Source organism: Miniopterus schreibersii, assembly GCF_964146895.1.
Source record: "Miniopterus schreibersii genome assembly, chromosome: 21".
Classification (NCBI taxonomy): domain Eukaryota; kingdom Metazoa; phylum Chordata; class Mammalia; order Chiroptera; family Miniopteridae; genus Miniopterus; species Miniopterus schreibersii.
In genome coordinates, this window is record NC_138123.1 from 16,736,916 (window position 1) to 16,759,653 (window position 22,738).

General features: G+C 52.6%; 1 protein-coding gene across 1 annotated transcript; it reads right to left on the bottom strand.

The window, feature by feature from the left end:
• Positions 1 to 11,247: 11,247 nt before the first annotated feature.
• ZP4 (zona pellucida glycoprotein 4) lies at positions 11,248 to 17,981 on the bottom strand (the record flags this gene model as incomplete). Its single annotated transcript, XM_081123989.1, has 13 exons — positions 11,248 to 11,426; positions 11,530 to 11,646; positions 12,665 to 12,740; positions 13,047 to 13,194; positions 13,269 to 13,458; positions 13,643 to 13,773; positions 14,580 to 14,677; positions 15,182 to 15,369; positions 16,059 to 16,208; positions 16,990 to 17,085; positions 17,255 to 17,357; positions 17,431 to 17,552; positions 17,807 to 17,981. The coding sequence occupies 13 exons, from the start codon at positions 17,979 to 17,981 to the stop codon at positions 11,248 to 11,250; spliced, it is 1,773 nt and encodes a 590-aa protein (XP_080980115.1).
• Positions 17,982 to 22,738: the final 4,757 nt, after the last annotated feature.

Sequence of the window (22,738 nt, forward strand, 5' to 3'; positions counted from 1 at the left end):
TTTAGCAAATGTTTAATAAAACTATTTATTTCCTACCCCTTTCATAAGACATGAACAAAATGCTTTGACTGCCGATAGTAGACATTAGCTCGCAGACAATCACAGGTCACAAGGGAAGACAAGGGCTTTGATTGACCAAAACAGCAGCATTTGTCCTAAAAGGCTTTATAATTTAGAGTTAACCATTCTCCACCTGTGCCATAAACCAGCATAAAGTTTCATTTACTCAGGACTGCCCTGGAACGGTAACCCTCAGGTGTGACCCCAATGTGAATTCCCAAACAAACAGATGTTACTGCTTTGGACAGAATCACCCCCGCGTATCTGCCTGTGTCTCTGTAGCTATGTATCTGTCTACATTTAGGCCTGGGTTTGTCAAATAAGTTAGGAGGCTTCCTGAGGCCACTCCTGGCTGCCAGAGACTGTGATCCTGTCTGTTTGCTGAGTGGGGGACATGCTTACGGTTTGTATGAAAGCTGAAGCAGGTGACCTATATGTCATTTCAGCTGAAGGCTGCCAGGGTCCCCTGGAAACTGACTCGCTAGTGATGAGGGTCCTCACTCCTTGGGGAGCAGCGGTGTGAGGCGGCTGTCGGAGCCGTGCTAGGTCAGGAGGCAGGAGACAGTGACGGTGTCTCGTGGTCCAGGCAGAGGGACACCGGGATCACCACCTGCTGTGGGGATGCTGTGATGGAGGCTAGCGGCTCGGCCACGCGCTGTGTGGTGATCACCTAGTGCTGGTGCTGGCCGTGTGGAGGCTGCACAGACAATGATAAAATGTGTGGTCCTGCCCGGGTCTGTCTGTCCATCCTAAGAGCCAGGTGGCATTGACAGCCTTCTACTCTCTCTCCCCTGTTCTCAGTGGAAATGAATTTAAACCCTGGAGCCATTGAAAACCGGACAATGAATAAATCAGACACCTTCCCCTGGGGAACTTGGATGGGCTCTGAACAGGCTTATCTCTCTCCCGGCAGCAGGACCCCGGGGGGGGGGGGGGGGGGGGGGGGGGGGGGGGGCTGCCTGCCGTCCAGATCCTGTCCGCTCCTTGGCAGCTGGAAGTCTGTTAGCTGCTCCTTTGTTTTAAAGGGAGAATATTTATGTAAATGGCCTCAGTCCCGTGAGCAGATTAAACTGCCCTGAAAGGGTCTAATCGGTTTCCTCCGGCCAAAACCCGGAGCTGATTGTTTCCTGCACCTGGTCTGCCTTCCCAGGGGTCCTGACGGAGGCCCGTCCCTCTGCTGCAGGGACCCCATGTTGCCTTCTCCCCTGGCCAGTCCTCGCAGCCTGGCTTGGCGATTACCCTCAGGGCGCCAGAGCTGTGCCCCGGGTGACTCGGGGGCTTAGACCATGGGATGAATATGAACTACCCGAAATGCCCCCTGAGCTGCCTGAGAAACACGTCAGATGTGGCAAAGCTTCCACTCGGCCTGGCCTGCAAACAGCGCAGATGGGTCTGGATGCTGGTTGCCAGGCTGCCCAGACACACCGATTCTAGAATGTTCTGTGCTGCCCGACTGAAGGGTTTTCACCTCACTCACAGAACTGGTGGCCCGACTGGTTCTGTACTCCCGTGTGTGTGTGCGTGTGTGTGTGGAGTGTGCGTGAGCATGTGTGTGTGTGTGTGTCAGTGTGTAACTGTGTGTGAATTTGGTCTGAGTCCTGCTTTCATTCCTGGGGGAGCAGTTAACTCTCCATTACCTGAAACCTTTCTATGACCACCATCTACCAAACCCTTGATACATGGCCAGGTCGGCTAAGGCCAGTTTGCCGGACCTTTTCATGATTACACAGATTTACACACATTAACATGAAGATGGCCGTGATATGTTGGCGTGTTTGCTATCTATCGCCGTACAACCTACTCCCAAACTTAAAACAGCGGTAACCACTTGTGGGTCACAGCTTCTGTAGGTTAGGGGTTCGGAGAGGGCGTGCTCTGCCTCGCGAACGTCTGGCGTCTCCCCTGGACGACTGGAAAGCCAGGGGCTGGAGTCACCTGGGGCACATCCCCTCATGCCCTCTGGGGACTAGCTGGGGCTGTGACACCCTGGCCTCTCCAGCTAATCTATTAGCTAGAAGCCAGCCGCCGGGCCCCACCCCATCAGGGCGAGGCCTAGGCCCCACCTCTGCCTCGGAGGGAAGGGTGTCGGAGAACTTGGGGAAATATTTTAAAACCAACACAATTGGCAAAAAACAAAGAAACAACGAAGAAAAAAATGAAACACAAGGACATTAAATACAATCCTATTTTGGTAAAAAGAAAAACTTGTATTTGAGAAGTTTGGAAGAGCACGTTCTCCAGGGAAATGTTTATCTTTTTACTTCACGCATTTTCTAAAATGCTCGATGCACACACATGTCTCCTCTCATAGTCATGAAAGGCGGTGCATGATGTCTGTCTTCACTGAACCTAAAGAATGCGTGGACATGCTGTGGAGCTCAAACAACAGGCTACATGCACTGAAAAGTGAAATCATCACTTCTGCCTTTTACACACGAAGCTCAGGACGTGAGTGGCTCCCGGTGCCCCGGTCCCGCGTCTCCGCGGGCTGGCCGTCTCGCTTCCTTCCTGCCCCCCCGGGCTCCAGGCCCCCTTGCCCTCCTAACCCGTCACCCCCAGGCTAACCCCCACGCCGAAGCCTTCCCTCCCACTCGGGGTGCAGTCAGCACCCTCCCCCACCTCCACTTGCGCTGCAGTTGCCTCAGTCAGTGACTCCCTAGGCCGGCGACTGCCCCCCGCTGCGCCACAAGAATTCTTAACACGTGCGACACCTGTTTAGTCGGAGGCCCTGACCTTTTCCCCTTAGATTGTCAAATTAAAAAATGACAACCGCCAGCACAATAGCTGTCTGGTGTGAATGAATAAAAATGATACCTTTTTTCTGGTCAGATCAGCAAAAAAATACATTTTTCCGGGTGCGGCAGAATTTTGGTCATTAGTGCATGTGCCATGAGATGAAATGGTGACATCGCCGCTCTGGACTGTGAGCTCTGATCCTCATAACCTCCCTCACCCAGCGCCTGCTGTTTAAGAAAACTTTGAACAACAAATTTACTTTTGTTTCCATGTGGGTGCGTGTCCCTCAGTCTGGCCAAGGAAGGTACCAGATGGGGGGGGAAACCACCACAACCTTAGTCAGCCTCCGTGACAAACCCAAGAGAGGCCTTTGGGTAGATCAGTAGGAGTCTGCTTTTCTATGACTATTTTAATCTATAGGATGGCAGCCTACCCTACTATTCAACAAGTTGTGCCATTTTTGTCTCTGTGTATATATTTAACAGCTGTGGTATCTTTTAGGGTAATCATAAGGGAATTTACTACGCACACAACAAAAGTCTGGAGATAGGCTGACTGGGTGGATCAAAGGTGTCCACAGGAATCCAAGTACTTTCCGTATCTTCTTGCTTGTTAATCCTTACCTGAGGATATTTTTCCCATTGATTTTTTCAGAGAGAGTGGAAGGGAGGGGAGCAGAGAGAGAGAGGGGGAGAGAAACATCGATGTACAGAGACACATCGATTGGTTGCCATCCGCACGCACCCTGGCCAGGACTGGGCATCGAACCTGTAACCCAGGTACAAGCCCTTGATTGGGAATCGAACCCGCAGCCCTTTGGTGCCTGGCTGATGCTCTAACCACTGAGCACACCTGCCAGGGCTTTTTCAGTATCTTCACTCCATCACCTTAGGTTCCACCTGTTAGCATAGGCACAGTGTACATGGCGACCGTGGCTTTAGATGTCACAGCCACACACAAAATACCCGAAGGCAGGAGAATCCCCATAGCTTTCTCTTAGGAGGGAGACGTTTCCAAATTCTCTCGGCAGGAATTCTCCAGGCTCAGAGCCAGGGCTGGTCACACGTTCACTCCAGAACCACTATTAGCAGGGGATGGGGTTCCTCTTACACCCAAGAGGCCTCCTAGGGAAGGGTGGGGTGGGGTCGGCCTCACCTGAACACAGACGGGATACCTGACGAAAGAGCTGTCAGGAGGGTGGGAGTGGGTCCCGGGTAGCTCATTAATTTTGCTTATTTGGGGGGCGGGGGCGGGGGCAGGGTTAGTTCTGCACTGCCAATAAGCCTGTATTTAATAGCATCCCATGGTGAAAACACGGCAATAGCAGTGATGATGTCAATACTAGAATGTCTACCATTTTGTGTTCATTTTAGGTGCACTGAGAGGCTCCCGCACAGCTGCGGGACTCAGGTCCCCAGACCCCTGTGCGAGCACCTGCAGAGCCCCCGAGCCAGGGCTGCTCCGTGGAAGTGTCAGGACCTTTCCAAAGTAAACTGGAGAAAGCACAGAGGAGTACGTACTGGGACAGGGAGCAGGGGGGCGCACCGCCGTGCAAAAGGCCTGGGGCCAGGAAACCTCAGGAATCAGAACGAGGCTCTGCGGCCTGGCTGGCGCGGGATTCGCACGCGCTCTGCTTCCCGCCCGGGGAGGCCGGGGCGTCCGGAGCAGAGGGGAAGGCAGAAGCTGAGCCGGGGGCTGGACGCCGGGACCTGACCGCTCCTCGGCCGCCCCGAGGGCAGGCGGGGGGTGTGGGGCAGCCAGCGGCACCGTCACTCACGAAACGCTTCCGTGCTGGGCTGCGCGGCGGCCACTTGATAGAACTCAGAAGTCGCGCTCTCCTCTTTAATCCTCACCAGAGGGTCTGTTTATTGATCTTGGAAAGAGGGAGGGAGGGAGAGAGAACTGATCGGTTGCCCCCCTCACTCGCCCCACCGGGAATCAAACCCGCAACTCCTGTGTTCAGCATGACGCTGGAGCCACCCAGGCAGCCGGCCAGGGCTCTTTTTAAGACGCGAGTGCCAGCGTTACCCACGGCAGAGACTATCGGGAGCCTTAAGCAAAACCGCCCAGGCAAGCGGCCTACACTGCGTCTCGCGTTGTCTATGCCCCCAAATGGTGATTACGTTACGCTTTCTAAACATTTATTTCCAGGATTAAAATGCACAAATTAATCTTTTCCTTTTAACAGCACCTGTTTCATAGAATAGCCTCTCCCTTGGCTAGGTCAGCAGGGCCGACTCTGAGTAATTCCGCACCTCATTTTGTTTTTAACTTTGCCCAGCGCATCACTGACGTGACATAAATATTTATTACAATCGCAATTCTAAATAACACTGCTCTGTGCAGGACCACTTTGCATTCATGTTCTGAGATACTTTCATTGTGCCAGCATATTTCAATTATTAGAGTTCCCATATTTTATTTTTCTTTTGTGGCCAAAAGAAGATGGTTCCTGAGACGCCAGAGATTTTTTAAATGGCTAACATGATGATTTAGGAATCTTACAATGCACACTGGGGTGAGGGGTGGGGAGGACTCATGCACAGGAAGCACAGATCACCGAGCCCATGGCCTCAAGCCGCCCGGAGCGCTGAGTCACCCCGAGGTGCTGCAGGGCTCCGGGGTCAGTTGCGGCCACTCCAATAGACTGAATTAAGTGTGTCTGCGCAGTCGTTGCAAAAGGGTTGACTCATCGAATTTAAATGTGCCTTTGGCAGAGGGCTTCTCCCAGCCTTTACAAGGGGACCTGGTCATAGACTGTCACCTGTCTGCAGCTTCCTGGGCAACAGGGTGCTGCCAGGTATAAACCACTGAAGGAGACAGGACACAGTGACAGAGCACTGTCGCGAGTGTGGAGCCTGAACTAATCCAAGGCAGACACGACCCAGCTCAGGCTTCCCACCCCCAGGTCTGCCTCAGGGAGCTCAGCCCAACATGCTGCCTTTCTCCACCACGATCAAATAAAAGTCAGTCTGTAAAAAAGATCTTCCCTGTGTGTCCACAGGAGGACACAAAGGGCACATTTACTGCTATTCTGATTTTAATAAATGTTGATTTCATGCTAAGCATGGGCCTTCTGGTCATCCTGAGCCTGCTGGGCCTTGCGCCTTGGAGGCTGCAGGCCTCTGGATAAGAGACAGGCCGCACAGCCACGTGGAGGAACACAGCGGCGACACCCTGCCCGGAGCCTGCAAGGCGGTCGCCTTTGTGTAACCCCACGGACCGCACACAAGGCTTGTTTCTGGACTCTCGTGCAGGATGCTGCTGAGGTCAGAGATTTCAGGAGGAGCGACTGGCACAGGGAAGGAAGTTCTGTTCTTTTTATTTGTGCTTTTCTTCTATATGGCTTGAATATTTATTTCTAATTTTGTCATACCCTTTAGTATTTTCATTCGTAGGATTATGGGCCCTCCCTTGTATTGTCTTGTACTTTTTAAAATTAAAACAGAGACAAAAAGAGAGATAGTACATGCAAACATAGACTCACAGTGAAGGGGTGGAAAACGGCATCCAGAGAAAAGCAGGGGTAGGCATGTTATATCTGACACAATAGATTACAAGATAAAAAGGGTAGAGACAAAGATGGACATTTTATAATGATAAAGGGGTCGGGACAATCCATCGAGAAAATATAATACTTACCAATATATATACACCTCGTCAGGGAGCACCAAAATATATGAAGTACCTACTAACAGAACTAAAGGGAGAAACTGAGAAAAATACAATTATAGTAGGGGACCTAAACACCCCACTGGCAGCAATGGATAGATAATAAAAACAGAAAATCAATAAGGACATATCAGTTTTAAATGATACTTTAGCCCCAATGGATTAGTTGACATTTACAAAGACTTTACCAGGTTATACATTCTCCCAGTGCACATGGAACATTCTCAAAGATAATCCATGTCTATCCTCCACAAATTTAAGAAGATTGAAATCGTGCCAAGCATTTTCTCCAACCACAATGCTTTGAAATTGGAAACCAACTGGAAGAAGATAGAGGGAAAAACAATAACTATGTGGAGATTAAACAACAGGCTACTAGGGAATGATTGGGCTACAGAAGAAATAAAAGGAGAGATCAAAAAATGCATAGAGACAAGTGACATGCCAAAACCTATGGGATGCAGCCAAAGGAATAATAAGAGGGAGGTTGATAGCATTACAGGCTTGCTTCAAGACCAAGTCCAACTGGCCTACGGTGATGGAACCCACAATGGGTCTTGCCTCCTGGAGGTGCTGACTGGGAACAGGGATAAAGAAACTTTCTGGGGGTGCCTCGCATGTCCCATCTGGGTCTAGGTGGTGCTTAGGAGGTGTGTGCATACATAAACATTCAGCAAGTACAATCAGCATCAGTGTACTTGATATGCTGACTCAATAAGAAAGTAAAACAATTGTCAGAGGCTGTTAAACACTTAATCTCTTTGTCAGGTGACCCGGAGATTCATCCTGGCAGTGGCCCGGTTAACCTGGGGCCAGAGGTTCTTGGAACTGAGGGGTGTTGGGCCCCCGGAAGACAGAATTTAGTGTTGGAGACATATATGTAGCTCCGTTGAACAAGTAGCTCCATTGAACAGGGGGAGAAATATTCGCACTGACAGTTTGTGGTGATTGGTAGAGCCCACGAGCTCCACATCCACAGAGCTTCCTTCCAGTTGGCTTTTTACCTCCTCGTGTGCACGGATGAGACTGACATTTGAAGAATACTAACAATAAAGAGGAGAGGTCTGAGGAGAAAGTGCAGGACAAGCAAGACGTGTATTTACATGAAAAGTAATAGAATGTTTCTACAAGTCTCGGTAAGTCATGTGCTCACACTAAAGGAGAACCAAGGAAGCAAAGAGGCGACTAAGAGCATTCACCTGGAAACGAGGGGGAGGGAGCCTAGGTCCCTGAGGCTCTCACTCCAGGTGGGCGCAGGCCCACACGCTCCTCTCCTCAGGGCTGGTCCCCTGCATTTCATCTCACGTAGGTCATATATAACCCGCGAGGATGTGACCTTCTGAGAGTGCTTCTAACTGACAGGAGGACACTATATTAAAAGGACAGAATTTAAAATTATGATTGAAATATTTTTTAAGAAGAACAAGACCTAGGAGAAGTAGAACCCAAAGATGTACAAAAGGTGAAAACAAAAGCACTGAGTGGGTAGTTTAATAGCCAGAGAAGAATTCTGAAACGGGCAGGAGAGAGTCAACCAGAACTTTCCCCCAAGTTGAAAGCCATACCCCTAGACTGGAATTTTTTCTATCAATCGGGTACAAGTAAAAAACTTAGAAAACCAAGAGTACTTAGAATGCTGATAGAGAATATTCTAAGTCTGAAGCATACAAAATACCCAAGGACACACGCTACAGAAGAACAGAAATCGGAACGCCAGACTCCAGCACTGAAAGCCGGAGGGCAATGCCTCCAGGGCAGTGCCTTCGACAGAGGGCAGCCGCTCCTCACCTGGGTCTGGAACCTGGGAACTGCCAAGAGCAGGGAGCTCCTCAGACACACGTCCTCAAGGTCAGTCAGCCGCATGCATCGGTCTTCCTCAAGTTGATACAGAAAGGGATATGCCCCGAGAGCTGGGTGCTGAGCCGGGAACAGGGCCGGGGCATCCCGAGGGAGCGAGGACACTGCGGGAACCTAGGCCGCCAGCGCTGAGCCGGGAGGCTCCACTCCGCATCAGCAGAGGAGGCTGCGCTGTCGCATGGATCCCAGGTAAATCAGCGCAGGCACACCAAGGAAGAAACCAAACCAGCAATTTTATCCACAAAAAACCCAAAATATACAGTAATGGATTACGTTAGTCAGGTTGGATTTGAACCACCTTTCCTGCAGACGGTAGAGCTGTTAACTAGAAATCAGGTTCATTACATCAGGAGGGTACCGAGGAGGGAGGGAAGAGCTCGGGTGGGGAGAGTCGCCTGTAAGAGACTGGAGACCAGCTGTGCGAGGCAAACGCCAGGGAGCAGTGCAAGCCTAAGCCGGGCCTCCGGCCATACGCGAGTTTCCAGCTCAGCTGAGCGACGTGTACACTAAGGAGCCGCTCAAGTTCATGGGCCAACGACATTTCACTTCACAAGAGTGATTCCGCCCCCGCAGGTAGTTTTGGCTGGGGGCTCTTCGATTCACAGGTGAACTGGGATAACTTCTACCTGGAATATTCCTCTCTCCCTCTTGAGAAGCCAAGTTCCATGGATCCCTGGGTAGAAAACCAGATAAGCCTCCAGCCCCTGGGAGGTTCAGGGAGCATTGATCCAGTCAGCCTGGGCAGCCCCACTAGAAAACCCGGCAGGGTCTCGGTCGAGGCTTATGTTTCTCCAGTTGGACCCAGATTTGACAGAGGTGTTACCACCCTCCCCTGAAAAGAAAAAAAATGACAGTGTCGCTGAGGAAATGACCTGCCAGGCCCTCTGCCAGAACCGCTTTCCCTGGGCTGTGGGAACCGAGACCCCTGCTTTTCAGAAGAGTTCGTTTTGAGGACCCGACACACTGGCTTCCTTTCAGAGGGTGAACCAGGAGCTCGTGGCCACGTCTATTTGGATTCTCATGGGAAGCGGCAAACATGACTTGGCCATCCCCCTGTCACTTATTGCCTGACATTTGTCTGCCTCAGTTGTGGGCAGTTTCCCTGGACTGTTTCAGTCCCCGTACCTAGTCAAACACCTGTCTCATGCCACGTCCAGCACATTTCTGATTTGAGTGAACTCTAGTCACAGTGTTCTTAGCTTCTACCAGATACATTGACAGACACTTGAAATGTGGTGAGCACAAAAATTTCCATTTAACTTTAAAACAGCTCTTCTATTCAGCTACTAAAATACTTGGGAACAATTTGGGTTTGTGAATCTTTTTCAACTGCAAATCTTATAAAACCTAAAAACATACTATTGCTAATTACCATATAACCTGAAAACTGAGATTCGCTAATACACATGGGATATAAAAAACAGCCTCCAGTTAGTCACAGGAAAGCACTATTTTAGATTAAACACAATTAAAATGTTTTATCTATTCAAGGTTGCCAAGGAAAAATGCAGGTATACTCAGTAATGAAGGTGTCTCATGACTGAGTTAACCACTATGTCCCTTGCAATCAAAGACCGTGGCTCTTCCCTTTGAGACACGTAGGCTCAGCACTGTAGAAGGCAGCCGACAGTGACAGACCTTTGCGTCCAGACATCTAGCTCAGCCGCAGCGCCCAGCAGGATCTGTGCCACTGGAAATGGTCCCCCTGAGAGCTGAGTGCTTTCAGGACAACATGGAGCCAAGAGCACAGGTCTGGAGTTGGAGCTATGTTCCAGCTCTACCGTTATCTGACCTGTGATACCGGCTTATCAAAGCAGTTTCTCGTAGAGGCTCCACACACTTGCTTTGTTTCACAGGGTAAGTTGTTTGACCTCTATATGTCCCAGATCCTGGAAATTGGGGATGAATGCTCACCTTATTAGGTTTTCATTAGACTCAAGTATGTTATCAAGCATTTAGGATAGTTCCTGTCCCCTAAAGAGCATATAGTGTCCCTATCAATTAAGTAAGTGGTGGGGTTGACTTGATCAAAATGCAGCTGTTAAAAGCCAAGATTAATACTTTGTACTTTGCTGAAAGGTCAAGTAACCAAAAGTTTCTTCTTGCAGATAAGTGGGGACACCTGATTTACTAGGGTTACTTTAGTACCAGGTGGAAAAGGTAGAGGCTGCCCTGGGTATAACCAACAGCACTCGCTAGCAGGGAGTTCCTGGAGCGGGGCGTTCATCGCGAGAAGCCTCCCTGTGTGTCTATGAGCCTTAAGAAATACTGACCCAGAAAATTACTTGGTTCAGCTTCAAAACTAAGCCTCTTCTGATCAAGCCACCTCCAGTTAACTGATCCAAGACCAGATCCCTCCTCTTAGTTGTTTGAGACACTGGTTTTCAAAGAATGATTTTTGAAACAGGAAGATCAGCATTACCTGAGAAATGGTTGGAAATACAAGCTCTTAAGTCTCAGGGCAGACCTACTTAATCGGAAAATCTGGGGAGGAGGCCGGCCATCTCTTGCCGTCAGCCCCGCTTTGAGCCTGATGCTCTGACATTTGAGAGATAGGGGTCTAGAAGGCCAGGACGAGCCAGCCTAGTTCTGCCTTAGTCTGATCTCCTGGAAGAGTTTTGTTTTGCACATCTCTTGAGCTTGTAAAAAGTCTCTGCTCAGTCAGATATTTAGCTCTTGTATATGCTGTGAATTGTCAACTATGAAATTCTACTGAGATGTTCAGAAGACAGAGGGCTGGAGTAGAAAGAATAATACCCTATTATTGGGTAAAACACACCCTTGCCCCCCCCCCCCAAGATGGAAAGATAAGATGCCAACAGCAAATAGGCAAAGAGCTAAAGAAATCAGCCTTTCAAATGAGAAGCTGGGCACAGGCTGCTGGTGAAATCTAGTTTTATTGACACGTTTGGTCTGAGTAACTCATCTCCGCTTCTTGGTAGCCAGGTAGGACACCAACAAGACTCCAACAGCTAAGGTCCCAGAGAGGCCTGCCACCCACAGAGCGTGGGAGCCCGCAGGGGGCCCTGGAGGATGGAAAGGGGTTAGCGTGGGCACCGCGTGCTGACGAAGACGAGTCTTCAACAAGCTAGTGGCCTTTTCTGAGGGCCACACCGATTATGTAAGCAGGGAGAGGGACAGGGGGAGAGGAAGCAGCTTCGGTCTGACTAATGGTTCAGGCAGGTAGTTAAGTCTTCTACTCACCTGAGTACTTAGGAAGCTTTTCTGAAGGCTCCTCCGGGGCCTGGAGGAGGACCATGGGGCCCCTGCTAGAAACGTCGGCAGTGCTGCTGCCGGAGGGGACGCCGGGGCTCCTCCTTCCTGCGGGAGAGGACAGCGTTTTGCACATGGGGCTGTGGGGTGTCAGGAAGCGAGTCTAATACAAGGCGGGGTTCCTCAAAACACACAGCTTTGCTCCATGCCTTGAGAACTCAATGTGGGAAACCCCGTATTCGTGTGTTAATACAAATTTGAGCAAGATAGACTTTATCCAGCTCCATCACCTGTTTCACCAGAATTTGGGATACAGATCATGATGGACTGCCTCAGAACTGCCATTCTTTCTTAAACAGTTAGACAAGAACATGCTAATACCAAGGCCCTCTCCTTGATGAAAGGTAACTGATAATCAGTTGACAGAGCAGAGCTTTGTTTGAATCCAATGTCTTTTTCCAGTTATAGGACCTTGGAAAAATTAATCCAAGTTTTAGTTTTCTAGAAGTATATAGATTATATATCATTGGAGTTAGACATTCAGTACTCAATGTAGAGGTGTTTTGCTGTTTTGTTTTTTGCCAACAGGGACTTAAAGCTTCAGGGGTCATGAATCCAGTTAATTCAGGGACTAGATGTAAATGTTAGTAGCACACGTGCACACACACACACACACACACACACACACACACACACACACAGTAGGGGCTTTGGGCCTCACCAGCATGAGTGCATACTCTAAGCCTTCAATCATGCCCACTTGTAGATCTTCAGGCCACATAGCCAGACCTGCCTTCAAGCAGGTGTAGAAGTCTACGTTTGTGAGCGACGCACATAGAAGAGTGTGTGTGTGCCTGTGTGTGTGTTGATTAGGCCATATGTAGGCCATGAGACAGTTCGATTCCTGGCTCAATGAGAACTCATATTGGAAAAGCTAGGGCTGAGAGTTACTTGAGAACTTTTAGCTTCTATTTAAGAGGCCCGGGGCTCTGAAATGTGAGGTCTTTCTGTTCTCCTGTGTCATAAAGCCCTTGGAGCGGCCTAATAGGTTGAATCTCCATTTGAGTCATTGGCACAGTGTGGAAGGTTACCCTGAGACTGCAGTGTAGACAGCTTGGATACTCACGCCTAGCCACAGGACAGGTGACACAGGACAGTGTCCCCGCAGGCTGGCAGAGGGACACACTGCAGTGCAAGTACACCTGCAAGCCAAGAGAGTGGGAGCACGCTGAGGCACCTCATCGTGAGAGGCTGGACCGCTCCATCCCCAGGACAAGTCCAGGCGAGTCAGAAGGTCCCGACAGCCCAGGCCGTCATAGCAGCACTAGAGAGCACAGCCTAGTTCACAGACGTCACACACGCCGTCAGCACCAAGGATTGTTCTGAGGCAGTACCGGCAGCCAGCTTCAAAGGCTGCCTTGGCTGAGGACTGGCAGGATGTGGAAAGACTGAGTTGGGGGGGGGGGGTGTCAGAGCCCTGCTGAGGGCCATGGGAGGAGGCATCATACCGGTCCCCTGAGCACTAGTCGGGCCTCCGAGTCCACAAAGCTGAAGGTGAAGATGCTGAAGCGCTGGGAGTGGGAGGGGAACTCCACACTTCTGGCCTCTGGGACAGGAATCAGGTGGGTCCAGTAGTTGTCTCCAGTGTAAGGGCATCTAAGCCAAGATATCCACAGTCAAGGTGGGCTTCCGTGAGGGACTCTACCAAGGCACTTAAAGGAACCACTCACCCCTTCACCAGCAGGGGCCACTGCAGCTGATGCAGAGGGTCTGGGCTGGGTGTGGCCCAACAGTGATGGAGCAGCAGCCTGAGGTTGGGGTCGGTTCTGTGACGGACGGAGACCTCCACATAAATGGGGTCCCGGAGTAACTTCACCACTGGGTAGTCACCAGCACTGTAGTAGGAGCTGTAGTTTTCATCTGCAAGAGGCCGAAGTGAGTCAAAGCAGTAAAGACAGAGCCAGGAGCTGTAGGCTGCTTGAGACAGACCATCTCCCACATCAACTCCTCTAGCAAGTGTCTTGTGACCAAGGCAGGGTCTTCATGCTCACGAGGTGACAGGACTCAGACTGTAGTCCAGATGCTCCAGCCAAGAGGTTCTTACCTCTGGCAATCTGAAGTTCCAGAGTGAGGGGTCCAGGCTGGGTCTCAGGCTGGGGCAGTGGGGGACGGACAACCTGGACATTGACCGGGAGGGCGTTGCTACTTATGGTGTAGGTACAGTGGACTCGGAGCCTGCGGACAGACAAGGGTCAGCCAGCTCGATGGGCCGGCCGTGCCACCTTTCATTGACTGCTCAAGGAATCACTGAGTGCCAGGTGTTGGACAAGTTTGTAAACATGGGCATGGTTTCTGGCCTTGTGGGAGCTCTATTTTTGTTGGGGAGACCAATATTAAAGGGATCAATATTCAGGAGTGGACAGTAAGAAACACAAACAGACAGGGCCTGTGAAAGAAAGGTGCCTTCTATAGAAAGGGAGTCAGGGAAGATCGTACAAGGATTTGCTATGAAGGAAGGAGGAACAGTCACTGAGGTGCAGGAAGGAGGACAGTTGACAGAACAGCTATGGAGGCGAGAAGGTCTGAGGTCCTTCAGAGACTATAGAAGGGCATTCGGGCTGGAGAGGAGGGGTAGAGACTGAGACTGTTTAGGTCTGGCTGGAGAAGTCCCAAAGGCTACACTACGACAGAGTTAAAGCCCTCACTGTCATCCCACAGCTTCCAGGACACTGAGCTGAGATTGTAAAGAGATCCTTTTGGCCACAGCATGCACGACGGATGCAGAGGGGAAAGGTCAAAAGGAGAACCAGGCAATGTGTTAAACGAAATGCAAGCCCAGGCGAGTCTGAGACTTAGACCATCCGGTTGGTGGCATCAGCGCAGGCAGACCTACGCAACAGTCAGCGAGACCGGACGACCAAGGCAGACAGGTTCTCGCTGCGAGGACTCGTCCTGTGGATTCGGCGCTTACCTCTGGACCCCTGCTCTATGCAAGAGGGCTCCACTCTAGCGGAGCAGGTCAGGTTAGCGAGGACTTTTACCTGAAGGTACTTTCGCGGGTGATGGAACCTCGGCTCCAGGTTCTCACCTCCCTGGCTGCCTCTAGCTCGTTTTCGTATACTGCCTGGTCTCCAGCGATCTGGGGGAGCAGGTGAGAAAGCTTGTCACTCCCGCGGCCGGAGCCACAGCCCTGTGCCCTGCTCTGGTCTAGCCCTCGACACTGCCCTGCTGTTGGCTGCTGCATCTTCTCCATGAGCAGAAGCAAGGGACGGAACCACTCCACCCTACTTGAGGACAGAGGGAAGGAAGGAGCTTAGGTCCTCAGATGAGGTGACCAGGGGCGCTGCCACCGTCTCTGGTCAGGCCCCTGCTCGCTCCCAGGCAGGGCGGCCAGAGGAGCCTGTTCTTGCCCTCTACCTGGCGAGTGCCAGCGCCCGCGGAGCACAGCTGCGAGGGTCGGGGCCGCTGGCTCGGGGGTTGTTTCAGAGCCCCTGGGATGAGCTCTCCTGTCCGGGAGACCGTCCCCTGCACAAGCAGGGTCAGGTAGAGCCTTCGTGGCTTGTGTTCCAGCTCCCCCCAGCCATGAGGACATTCCTGCCCCGCCTCTGGAGCTGGGAGCACAGCTAAGGGCCCGCGGTCTCACCCATCTGGTAGTACCACAGGCCGTAAATGGAAACCGGAACAGGGCAAAGGCTTGTGTTGTCATCACAGGGTCGCATTCGCTGTCGTTGCTGAAGGCCATGTGCACAGAGTTCAAGAGCAGTGGGGGCGAGGTCACATTGAGGGCCACGGCAATGGAGAAGTGGCCGTCCTGGGTACAGTGTGAGGTCACTGAAACACCAGAGGGCTGTGCTGAAGGTGCGTGTCTCCACTGCTGAGCCCTGGATGGAAGCCTAGTTAGTTCCTTTTGACCACTCCCCGAGAAGGTGGCAATCCCGGCTGTGACCTTGGTGCCAGTCCAGCTGCCCAGAGCTTAGTCAGGCTCAGGGTCAGTGCCTGGGTGTGAAACTTGCCTCCATCACTTAGTGTGTGACCTCTGACAAAGTGTAACCTCTGGCTGCAGCTCCCCCTGAAGTGGGGCAGTGCCTGTGTTATGTTGCCAATCAGTTATTTTCAGAGCTTAGAGAAGTGTGGCCTGTGCTCACTGGTGAGGGTCACATGAATTACAAAGCCTCAATAGGATTGGGGTATAGAGAAAGTGTTTGAAAGGAGGTCCTCTAGTCAACCCAGCCATCAGCCACTGGAGCAGGAGGGGCTGTTCCTGGGTCACGGGTGGTGTCTGGCGCCTAGACGTAGCTTCCAGAGACCGGTAGTGTTGTGTCTGTATGTTCGGTTCCTATGAGCGCAGACAACAGGAGGCTGTGGGAGCTCCATGTCAGGGTCAGGGGCTCCGGGTGCACTGGGCAGGCCCTTGGGCATGTCCAGCATCTGCCTTCGGGGGGGGGCGGGTCTGAAAGGCCTCCAGGTTCAATTGCCAGTTATGGGCACTTCTCAGCTGGTTTCAGAGACGCCTCACTCACCTGTGTTTCCATAGTAACAAGACCTCCCACTGGCGTTGTAGCAGCAGCCCAGCACCTTGCAGTCTCCTTGTGTGGTGGGTGCGGGAGCACAGGGCAGTCTGTCCCCCAGGGGGACAGACTCACACAGGTCAGCACCCGGAGCAGTGAGGGCTGGATTTTGAAGAGAACAACAACTCAGGCTACGGAACAGAGCTCGGGCTCCAGGAGAAGGTGTGGTGCCCCGGCGGGTGGCTCAGTGGTTAGAGCATCGGCCTGTGGCCTGAAGGGGCCCAGATCCTATTCTGGCCAAGAGCATGTACCTCGGTTGCAGGCTCCATCCCTGGCCCTGGTTGGGACGCGTGCAGGAGGCAACCAATCGATGTGCCTCTCACATCCATGTCCCCCCCCCACCCCCACCCCCCGGAGAGCAATGGAAAAGATATCCCGGGGTAAGACAGTCATTGTCACAAAGCATGATGTTCCCATGAACATCCAGGCCACGGGCGTAGAAGCACCCATGCTACCACTGGACTAAGTCTCAGGGAATTAGCAAGTGTTGTCACCTGGCAGGAGTCCCTGAAATCAGAACTTCCTGAAAGAGAACCTAACAAGGTCATTGAAGCTGTGGGCTCTTCAAGGGAGAGACTCTTGCCCGGAGGTGCTTCCCAGCCTGGCGCCCCCGATCCCTGCGGTCTTTCTGAAACGCAGGCCCCAGTGCAGCAGGGACGGGCTGTCATCGGGCCTCATCAGCAGTGCCCCTCTAGCTACAGCGAGTCTGCTGTGGCTCAGTGGGCTCCCAGGTCGCCAGGCGAGGTCTGCGGGGGCTGCGTAACCTTCTCAGCCATCGGGGCTGGGTGGCCAAGCGGCCCCACCCGAGGGGTGGAGCCCTGCTCTTAGCACTCAGCTGCCCTCGGAGGCCAAGTCTCCCTGACACTGCCACATCCTTCCTGACCCCCAAGGCCCAGGCGCTCCTGGTCCTGGTCCGGTTCCTGTTTGAGGTCCGCCCACGAGGGGCCCAGGACCACATTCTGCGGGGGCAGTGACAGCACTGAGGGCACAGGTTGGGGAGAGAGTCTGGGGAGCCCCCCCCACGGGCCGCACCTGGTACTCTCAGGTGGAAGTTATCCTAAGAACGCCTGTTGGGGGAAGGTTGGCAGACCATCCTTCACAAGTGTCAGGTATCACTGCAGAGCAGGTCGCAGTGGCCCAGCACTTACCTGGGAGACCCACAGGACACCTGAGCAGCCTGGTCTTGGCCACTGTCCTGTGCCCGGCTGCGTCTGTCCCCTCGACTCCGACTGGCATGATGTGATAGGAGTTCTGGGAGACAGGCCCTGTGTTAGCCTGGGTGGGGCCGCATGGCTCGGGTTCCTCGCGATCAGGTCCTACTCACCCACTGGCTGACATAGCAGCTGCCGTAGGCTGCCTCCAACACCATGGAGCTGCCGGGGCCCTCCGTCACCTGGGTGCCACAGCCAGAGTCATTCTGCAGCGGGTGCAGCAGCCCATGGTCATCTGGGGAGGGAGGGGCAAAGTCACAGCGGCCAGTCACCACGGTGACCATGCAGGGAGAGGACAACCCCAAGGGGCAACCGCCAAGGAGAGGGGTAGACCAGAGGGACCCGGCTTAGGAGTGAGGGGTCATGTCTACAGGGAAGCTGCAGAGTTTACCAGCAGGGACAGGGTTAGGACAGGAAGCTAGAGGGCGGCTGTAGGTGGCAGAGGAGAAGAGCCTCTGCCCAGGCCAGCAGGTGAGTCGTCACACTTACCCCACACTATCAGTGCCTGGGGAGTCTCCGTCTCCTGACCAGGAGGGTGGACAGTGTACCGGAGGCCCTGAGGCCCACAGTCAAGATCATCATCATCTTCCAGCACCTCAGGCTCACTCAGGCCACTCAGGGCCAGAGACAGGGGCAAACAGAGCAAGAGGGGCCACAGCCACATGGCACCACCACGAGCCTGCTAGGGGTCAGTCCCACGGGCACTAAGTCCCACAGGTCCACCTCCTTTGCGAGCCAGGCTCCAGGCTCTGGAGGTTCCCTTATATAGAGGTGTACAGTTGTCACCGCAGGTGGGAGCCCTGTAGGGAGGGGCTTCCTCCAGCTTCATTCATTTAGGCCACAGGCTGCAGCTGCCTCAGTTTAAGCAGCACAGTCCAAGCGGCCTGCAGAGCCCAGGAAAACCTGGTGCCTGTTAGCTCCAGGAGGCCTCCCAAGGGTGCTCAGAGCAGCACAGACTACTCCCTGGCCTCAGGGGACCTTCCTATGGACCCTGCATGTCTGAGCGAGGCCCAACTCTGCCACTCTCACGCCAGGTGACCCAGGTAGGCTACCACCTGGTGGCATCATTGTTCCCACCTGTAACTTGGGCACAGTAGCTCCTGGCTGGAGTGTCCGTGTCATGTGCCTGGCACACTGCTTTTCAGCATGGTCAGGGCCCTCCAGGACCCTGCCACCTTCCCCACAGGTCCTAAGCTTCAGAAGTCACTGCACAATTGGAGCCTGGCTTGAAATCCCAGAAAAATATCAATCAGTTCCTGATAAAAGCTGACTTAGAACCTCTCCCTGGTCCTAAGAACGAAATCCCCCCAAGGAGTCCTGATGAGTCGCAGAGCTTTTATTTGCCATTTACGTGTATTTCAGTTACATTTTCATAGACATGTTGCGGTTTCCTACCTGCCTGCTTTCCACACCTCTGCTCTCCTCAGGAGCTACGGTGCATGCCCTGCACTGTTCAGTTTGGTCACCGGGCCAGGACAGGTGGTAGGGGCATCCGGAGAGGTGTAGGGATGGGGACCCACTCCTCCCTGTGAAGTGATAGCAAGGACTTCCACCAACGTCCCCAGATGGTCTCCTAGTATATTTAGCCTAATTATCATATGAAAAAATTCCCCAAGCTGGCTAAAAATCTTAGCCAAAGCCCTGAGCATTACACCCAGGTATCTCTAATTCTCTCTCACTAATTAAAGCGAACAAATGAGCCTGTGTTCTCCCTGGGAAATTATACAGCCTATTAACCACATGGGGATGACAACATTGAGGGACTGTGAACTCTGCCCTGCCACCACAGGTGGGACATGGCTTTGGGACACTCCCCACTGGGGTTGAATTTGGCCACTGGCGCATCACATCCAGTGTCCTCGCTCACAGGACTGGCTACACCGGACTGTGATGACCACTTACTCAGTGTCCCTACTGGAAGCCCTTGGGGACAGGGACCGTGTTCTGTTTCATTGCATCCTGGATGCCTGGAGCCCAGTGCTCAGTGTTCTTGAGTAAAGAATGAATCGATGACATGCTTTCACCAGCGGTGTGTCCAAGGCTAACTCACCTACTTGAAAATGTGGTTTCCAGACCTCGCAGGTTCCTCCTATTTTCAAAGATGAGCAGATTCCTAACCTTTAGTAACTATACATGTGATTGGAAGCATGAGGGGCTGAGGGTTGGATTTGTGGCCGATGTCCCAGGAGCTAAAAGGCCAGTCTCCCAGCTAGACTCACTAGGGCTGCTCCCTAGAGCAATGAAGAGTCGAGGAACTGCCCATTTTGCTAAGGATTGGAGGCAGAGGTGGTTGTATGGATCTGGCCGCAAAGTCTGAGTCATTTCTTGCCAGCTCTGTGACCTCTGCCAATGAGTTACAGCTTTTACATCTGCAAAGTGAGATAACAACACCCACCTCACCTGGGAGATGTTCTTGTAACTTCCAGGTTTTGTGAGATGAAATGAGACAATGTAAGCACAGTGCTTATCACACAGCCTGCTGCACAATCATTGCTCATTAAATCGTCACTGACGTCAACAGGACCGTGATGCGTGCTTGGAAATGAAGGCGAGATGGGAGGCAAACAGGAAGCAGGTGCCATGCAATGGGCATCTTTGATCAGTGGGGAGTCTGCAGATCGCCTGTACCTGTGGGACTGCGTCCCTAGTGAGGTTGTGTGTTTCCTTTACAGTCAAGAAAGAAACTCAAGTCTGCAGCTGTGTCGTGGTATCTGGAAGTCCTCCAGGATCACGTGGTCACCGGATGCCACAGTGGGTCAGGATGAATCTCAAGGTAACGCCAGAAGGACTGGGATTAGGTGATGTCGTGCTTACATCTGTGCTAAATCCCCTGCGGAGGTCTTCATTCACCTACCACGGGTGGGGCAGGTCCAGCAGCCCGCGGGCTGTATATGGCAGCGAAATCGTTGGGTCTGGTCCTGCCAAGGCAACAGCAGGCGGGACTCGAAATTCAATAATTTTAATTAAATGCTTGACCAAATCTAGCAGGCTAAGTTTTAAGTTGATAATTTTGTATGGCTCAGGAATGATGTTATAAATATCCAAATGGTCCTTGGCAGGAAAAAGGTTCCCTACCCCCGATACACCATTCAGTTTCCAGAGAGAAAAGCACTGATAGCGTGATATGCACCTTGAGAAGCCCCCGTTCTAACCACTAAACACAACCCTCCCCCGATTATCTCGGAAGGACTGGCGGGGATATTTGTCTGGAGGCCCCTGCGAATGTTTCCATTTAATCTAGAGGCGAGGCCCTCCCTGGAGCAGGCGGGGCTGGGGCGGGGCTCGTTTCCTCATCCCGGGGCGTTGGGGCACCTGACGCGCGGTCCTCGGGGTGTGGCATCGGCATGGTCCCCACGCTGCGCTGGAGTGTGTCCTCCCGACGGGGCGAGGTGCCAGGTGCGCGTGAAGAAGAAACACGACCCCGCCAGGTGTGGGGGACGCTGGGGCCCTCGGGTGCCTACCGCGACTCGGAGGGGCGAGGGGCACCCAGCGGCTCTGGGCGTGGGGCGGGAACGAGGACACTTGTCTTCTGAAGGGCGGTGCCAACCGAATTTCCTGTAAGAGCGGACAAGCTTTCCCTTTTCAACAAGAAAGGGTGGAGTGTGAGCTGAGCTGGCTGGGAGGCGGTGAGCCCGGCAGCAGGTGCCTCATCCTGGGCCACACGGCCCCTCCCCAGTCCCACCGCCTGGCTGCCCCGCACCCACCGCTCAGATGTTTTTCACCCTCCTGCCCAGCCATGACCACCACCAGCAGGGCTAAAATTAAGGACTTTAGGGTGGGGATTTGCCAATACATTTGACATGAGTTTTCTGGCCCATAAGGTGTCGCTGTTGGCACAGGTGCCCTCCTTAACTATGTTCATCTACTTAAGCGTGGGACACCAGTCACGCTGGATTCGGGCCCACATGGATGGCCTCACTTTAACTCAATTACAGCCGTACAGGCCTGTTTCAAATAAGGCTCCATCCTGAGTGGAGGCGCTGGGGTGAGGACCTCTCAGCTGTGTTGGGCAGGGACACAGGTGAACTGAGAATACCTTGCACCCATCGTGACACGTGTCAGTCATGTGAACCTTAGTTTGGGCCATTTTATTTTATTTTTAGATGAAGTGAGAACTGTGCCTGCTAATGCCTCATTTTCTTTACTTTACAATCTTATTTCCTTGTTAAAATTGCTTTAGAAAATTCTCAGCCTTGCTTTGGCTCAACTGAGGGGTTTTTAGACTTCTTTTGGTTTAGGGGGAAGGGGCCAGTTATGTCCCCAAAGGCTGGTGGTTGGTCCTCGTGGCCGCCTGGTTTTGGAGCAGGGACATGGCAGGATGGAGAACTTAGGGGGAAGGTGCAAGCAGCAGGGACGCCGTGCTCCCCGGCCACTGCCGAGGGGGGGTCACAAGCCTAGCACAGCTGTGCTCGCTCACCGGCCTGGCCGGGCACTTTCTCACCAGGATTGTGTGTGATGCTCTCTTACACACTCACCTGCCTTACATTCTGCCCCAGCCCAACTGTGATCAGGACACAGCCTTGCCTCCCTGGCCACGCGCCGTGGGGGCGCGGTTTCCTCCCCTCGGGCCTGTAGCCTCGTCGTCGCTGTTGGACCAGTTCCTCGCTTCTCCAAGTCCTGCTCCTGCAGCCAGTCCTGTGAGCGAGAAGGCTGGATGGGGTGGGCCGGGGGCCAAGCCTGACCCCGGGGGAGTGTTGGGAGGCCACGGCCACCTGTGGGGGCAGAGTTCACAGTCCCTCGATGTTGTCATCCCCATGTGGCTAATGGCCATGTACTTTCCCAGGGAGGGCACGGGCTCATTTGTTCTTTTATTAGCTAGAATTAGAGGTACCTGGGTGTAATGCTCAGAGCTTTGGCTAAGAGTTTTAGCCAGCTTGGGAAATGTCATCAGTGAAAAATTAATATGAAAAACGTTTAGAAGGCCCAAAACAATCATCTCCCTTTAATAACAGAGGGCAGGCCTCATAAACACCCTTTATTTCCCCTCAAGCGGAAAGTGAGCAGCTGCTGGGCTCTTAGATCTCACCCTCTTTCCAAACTGCACACTGGAACTGTTGCTTATTTCATTTTTCTTCTTAGACTCCATCGGGTTGTTGGCGTGCATGTGACAGGTCCTGCCTTTCCCTTTATTTAAAAAGACAGGAGACTGATGCCCTTTGGAGGTAAAGGAATTGCTTCTCATTTGGTTGAAAATTATGAGCTTCGAAGATGGATTTTTCCATTACATACTGAGCCGTGTTTATTGCCTTCTCTCCTGTGTGTAGAAGGGAAAGAGACTGATGCTCAGAGCTTAATAGCAAAGGCCATAGGAATTGAGGGGCCTTTCCAAAGACACCTCCTTTTAACATCTGGGACCTGGCCACTTCCATAGGGAGCAGGGAATGACCTCCCTGACCTTGTCCACACTTCCTCCCTGATCAG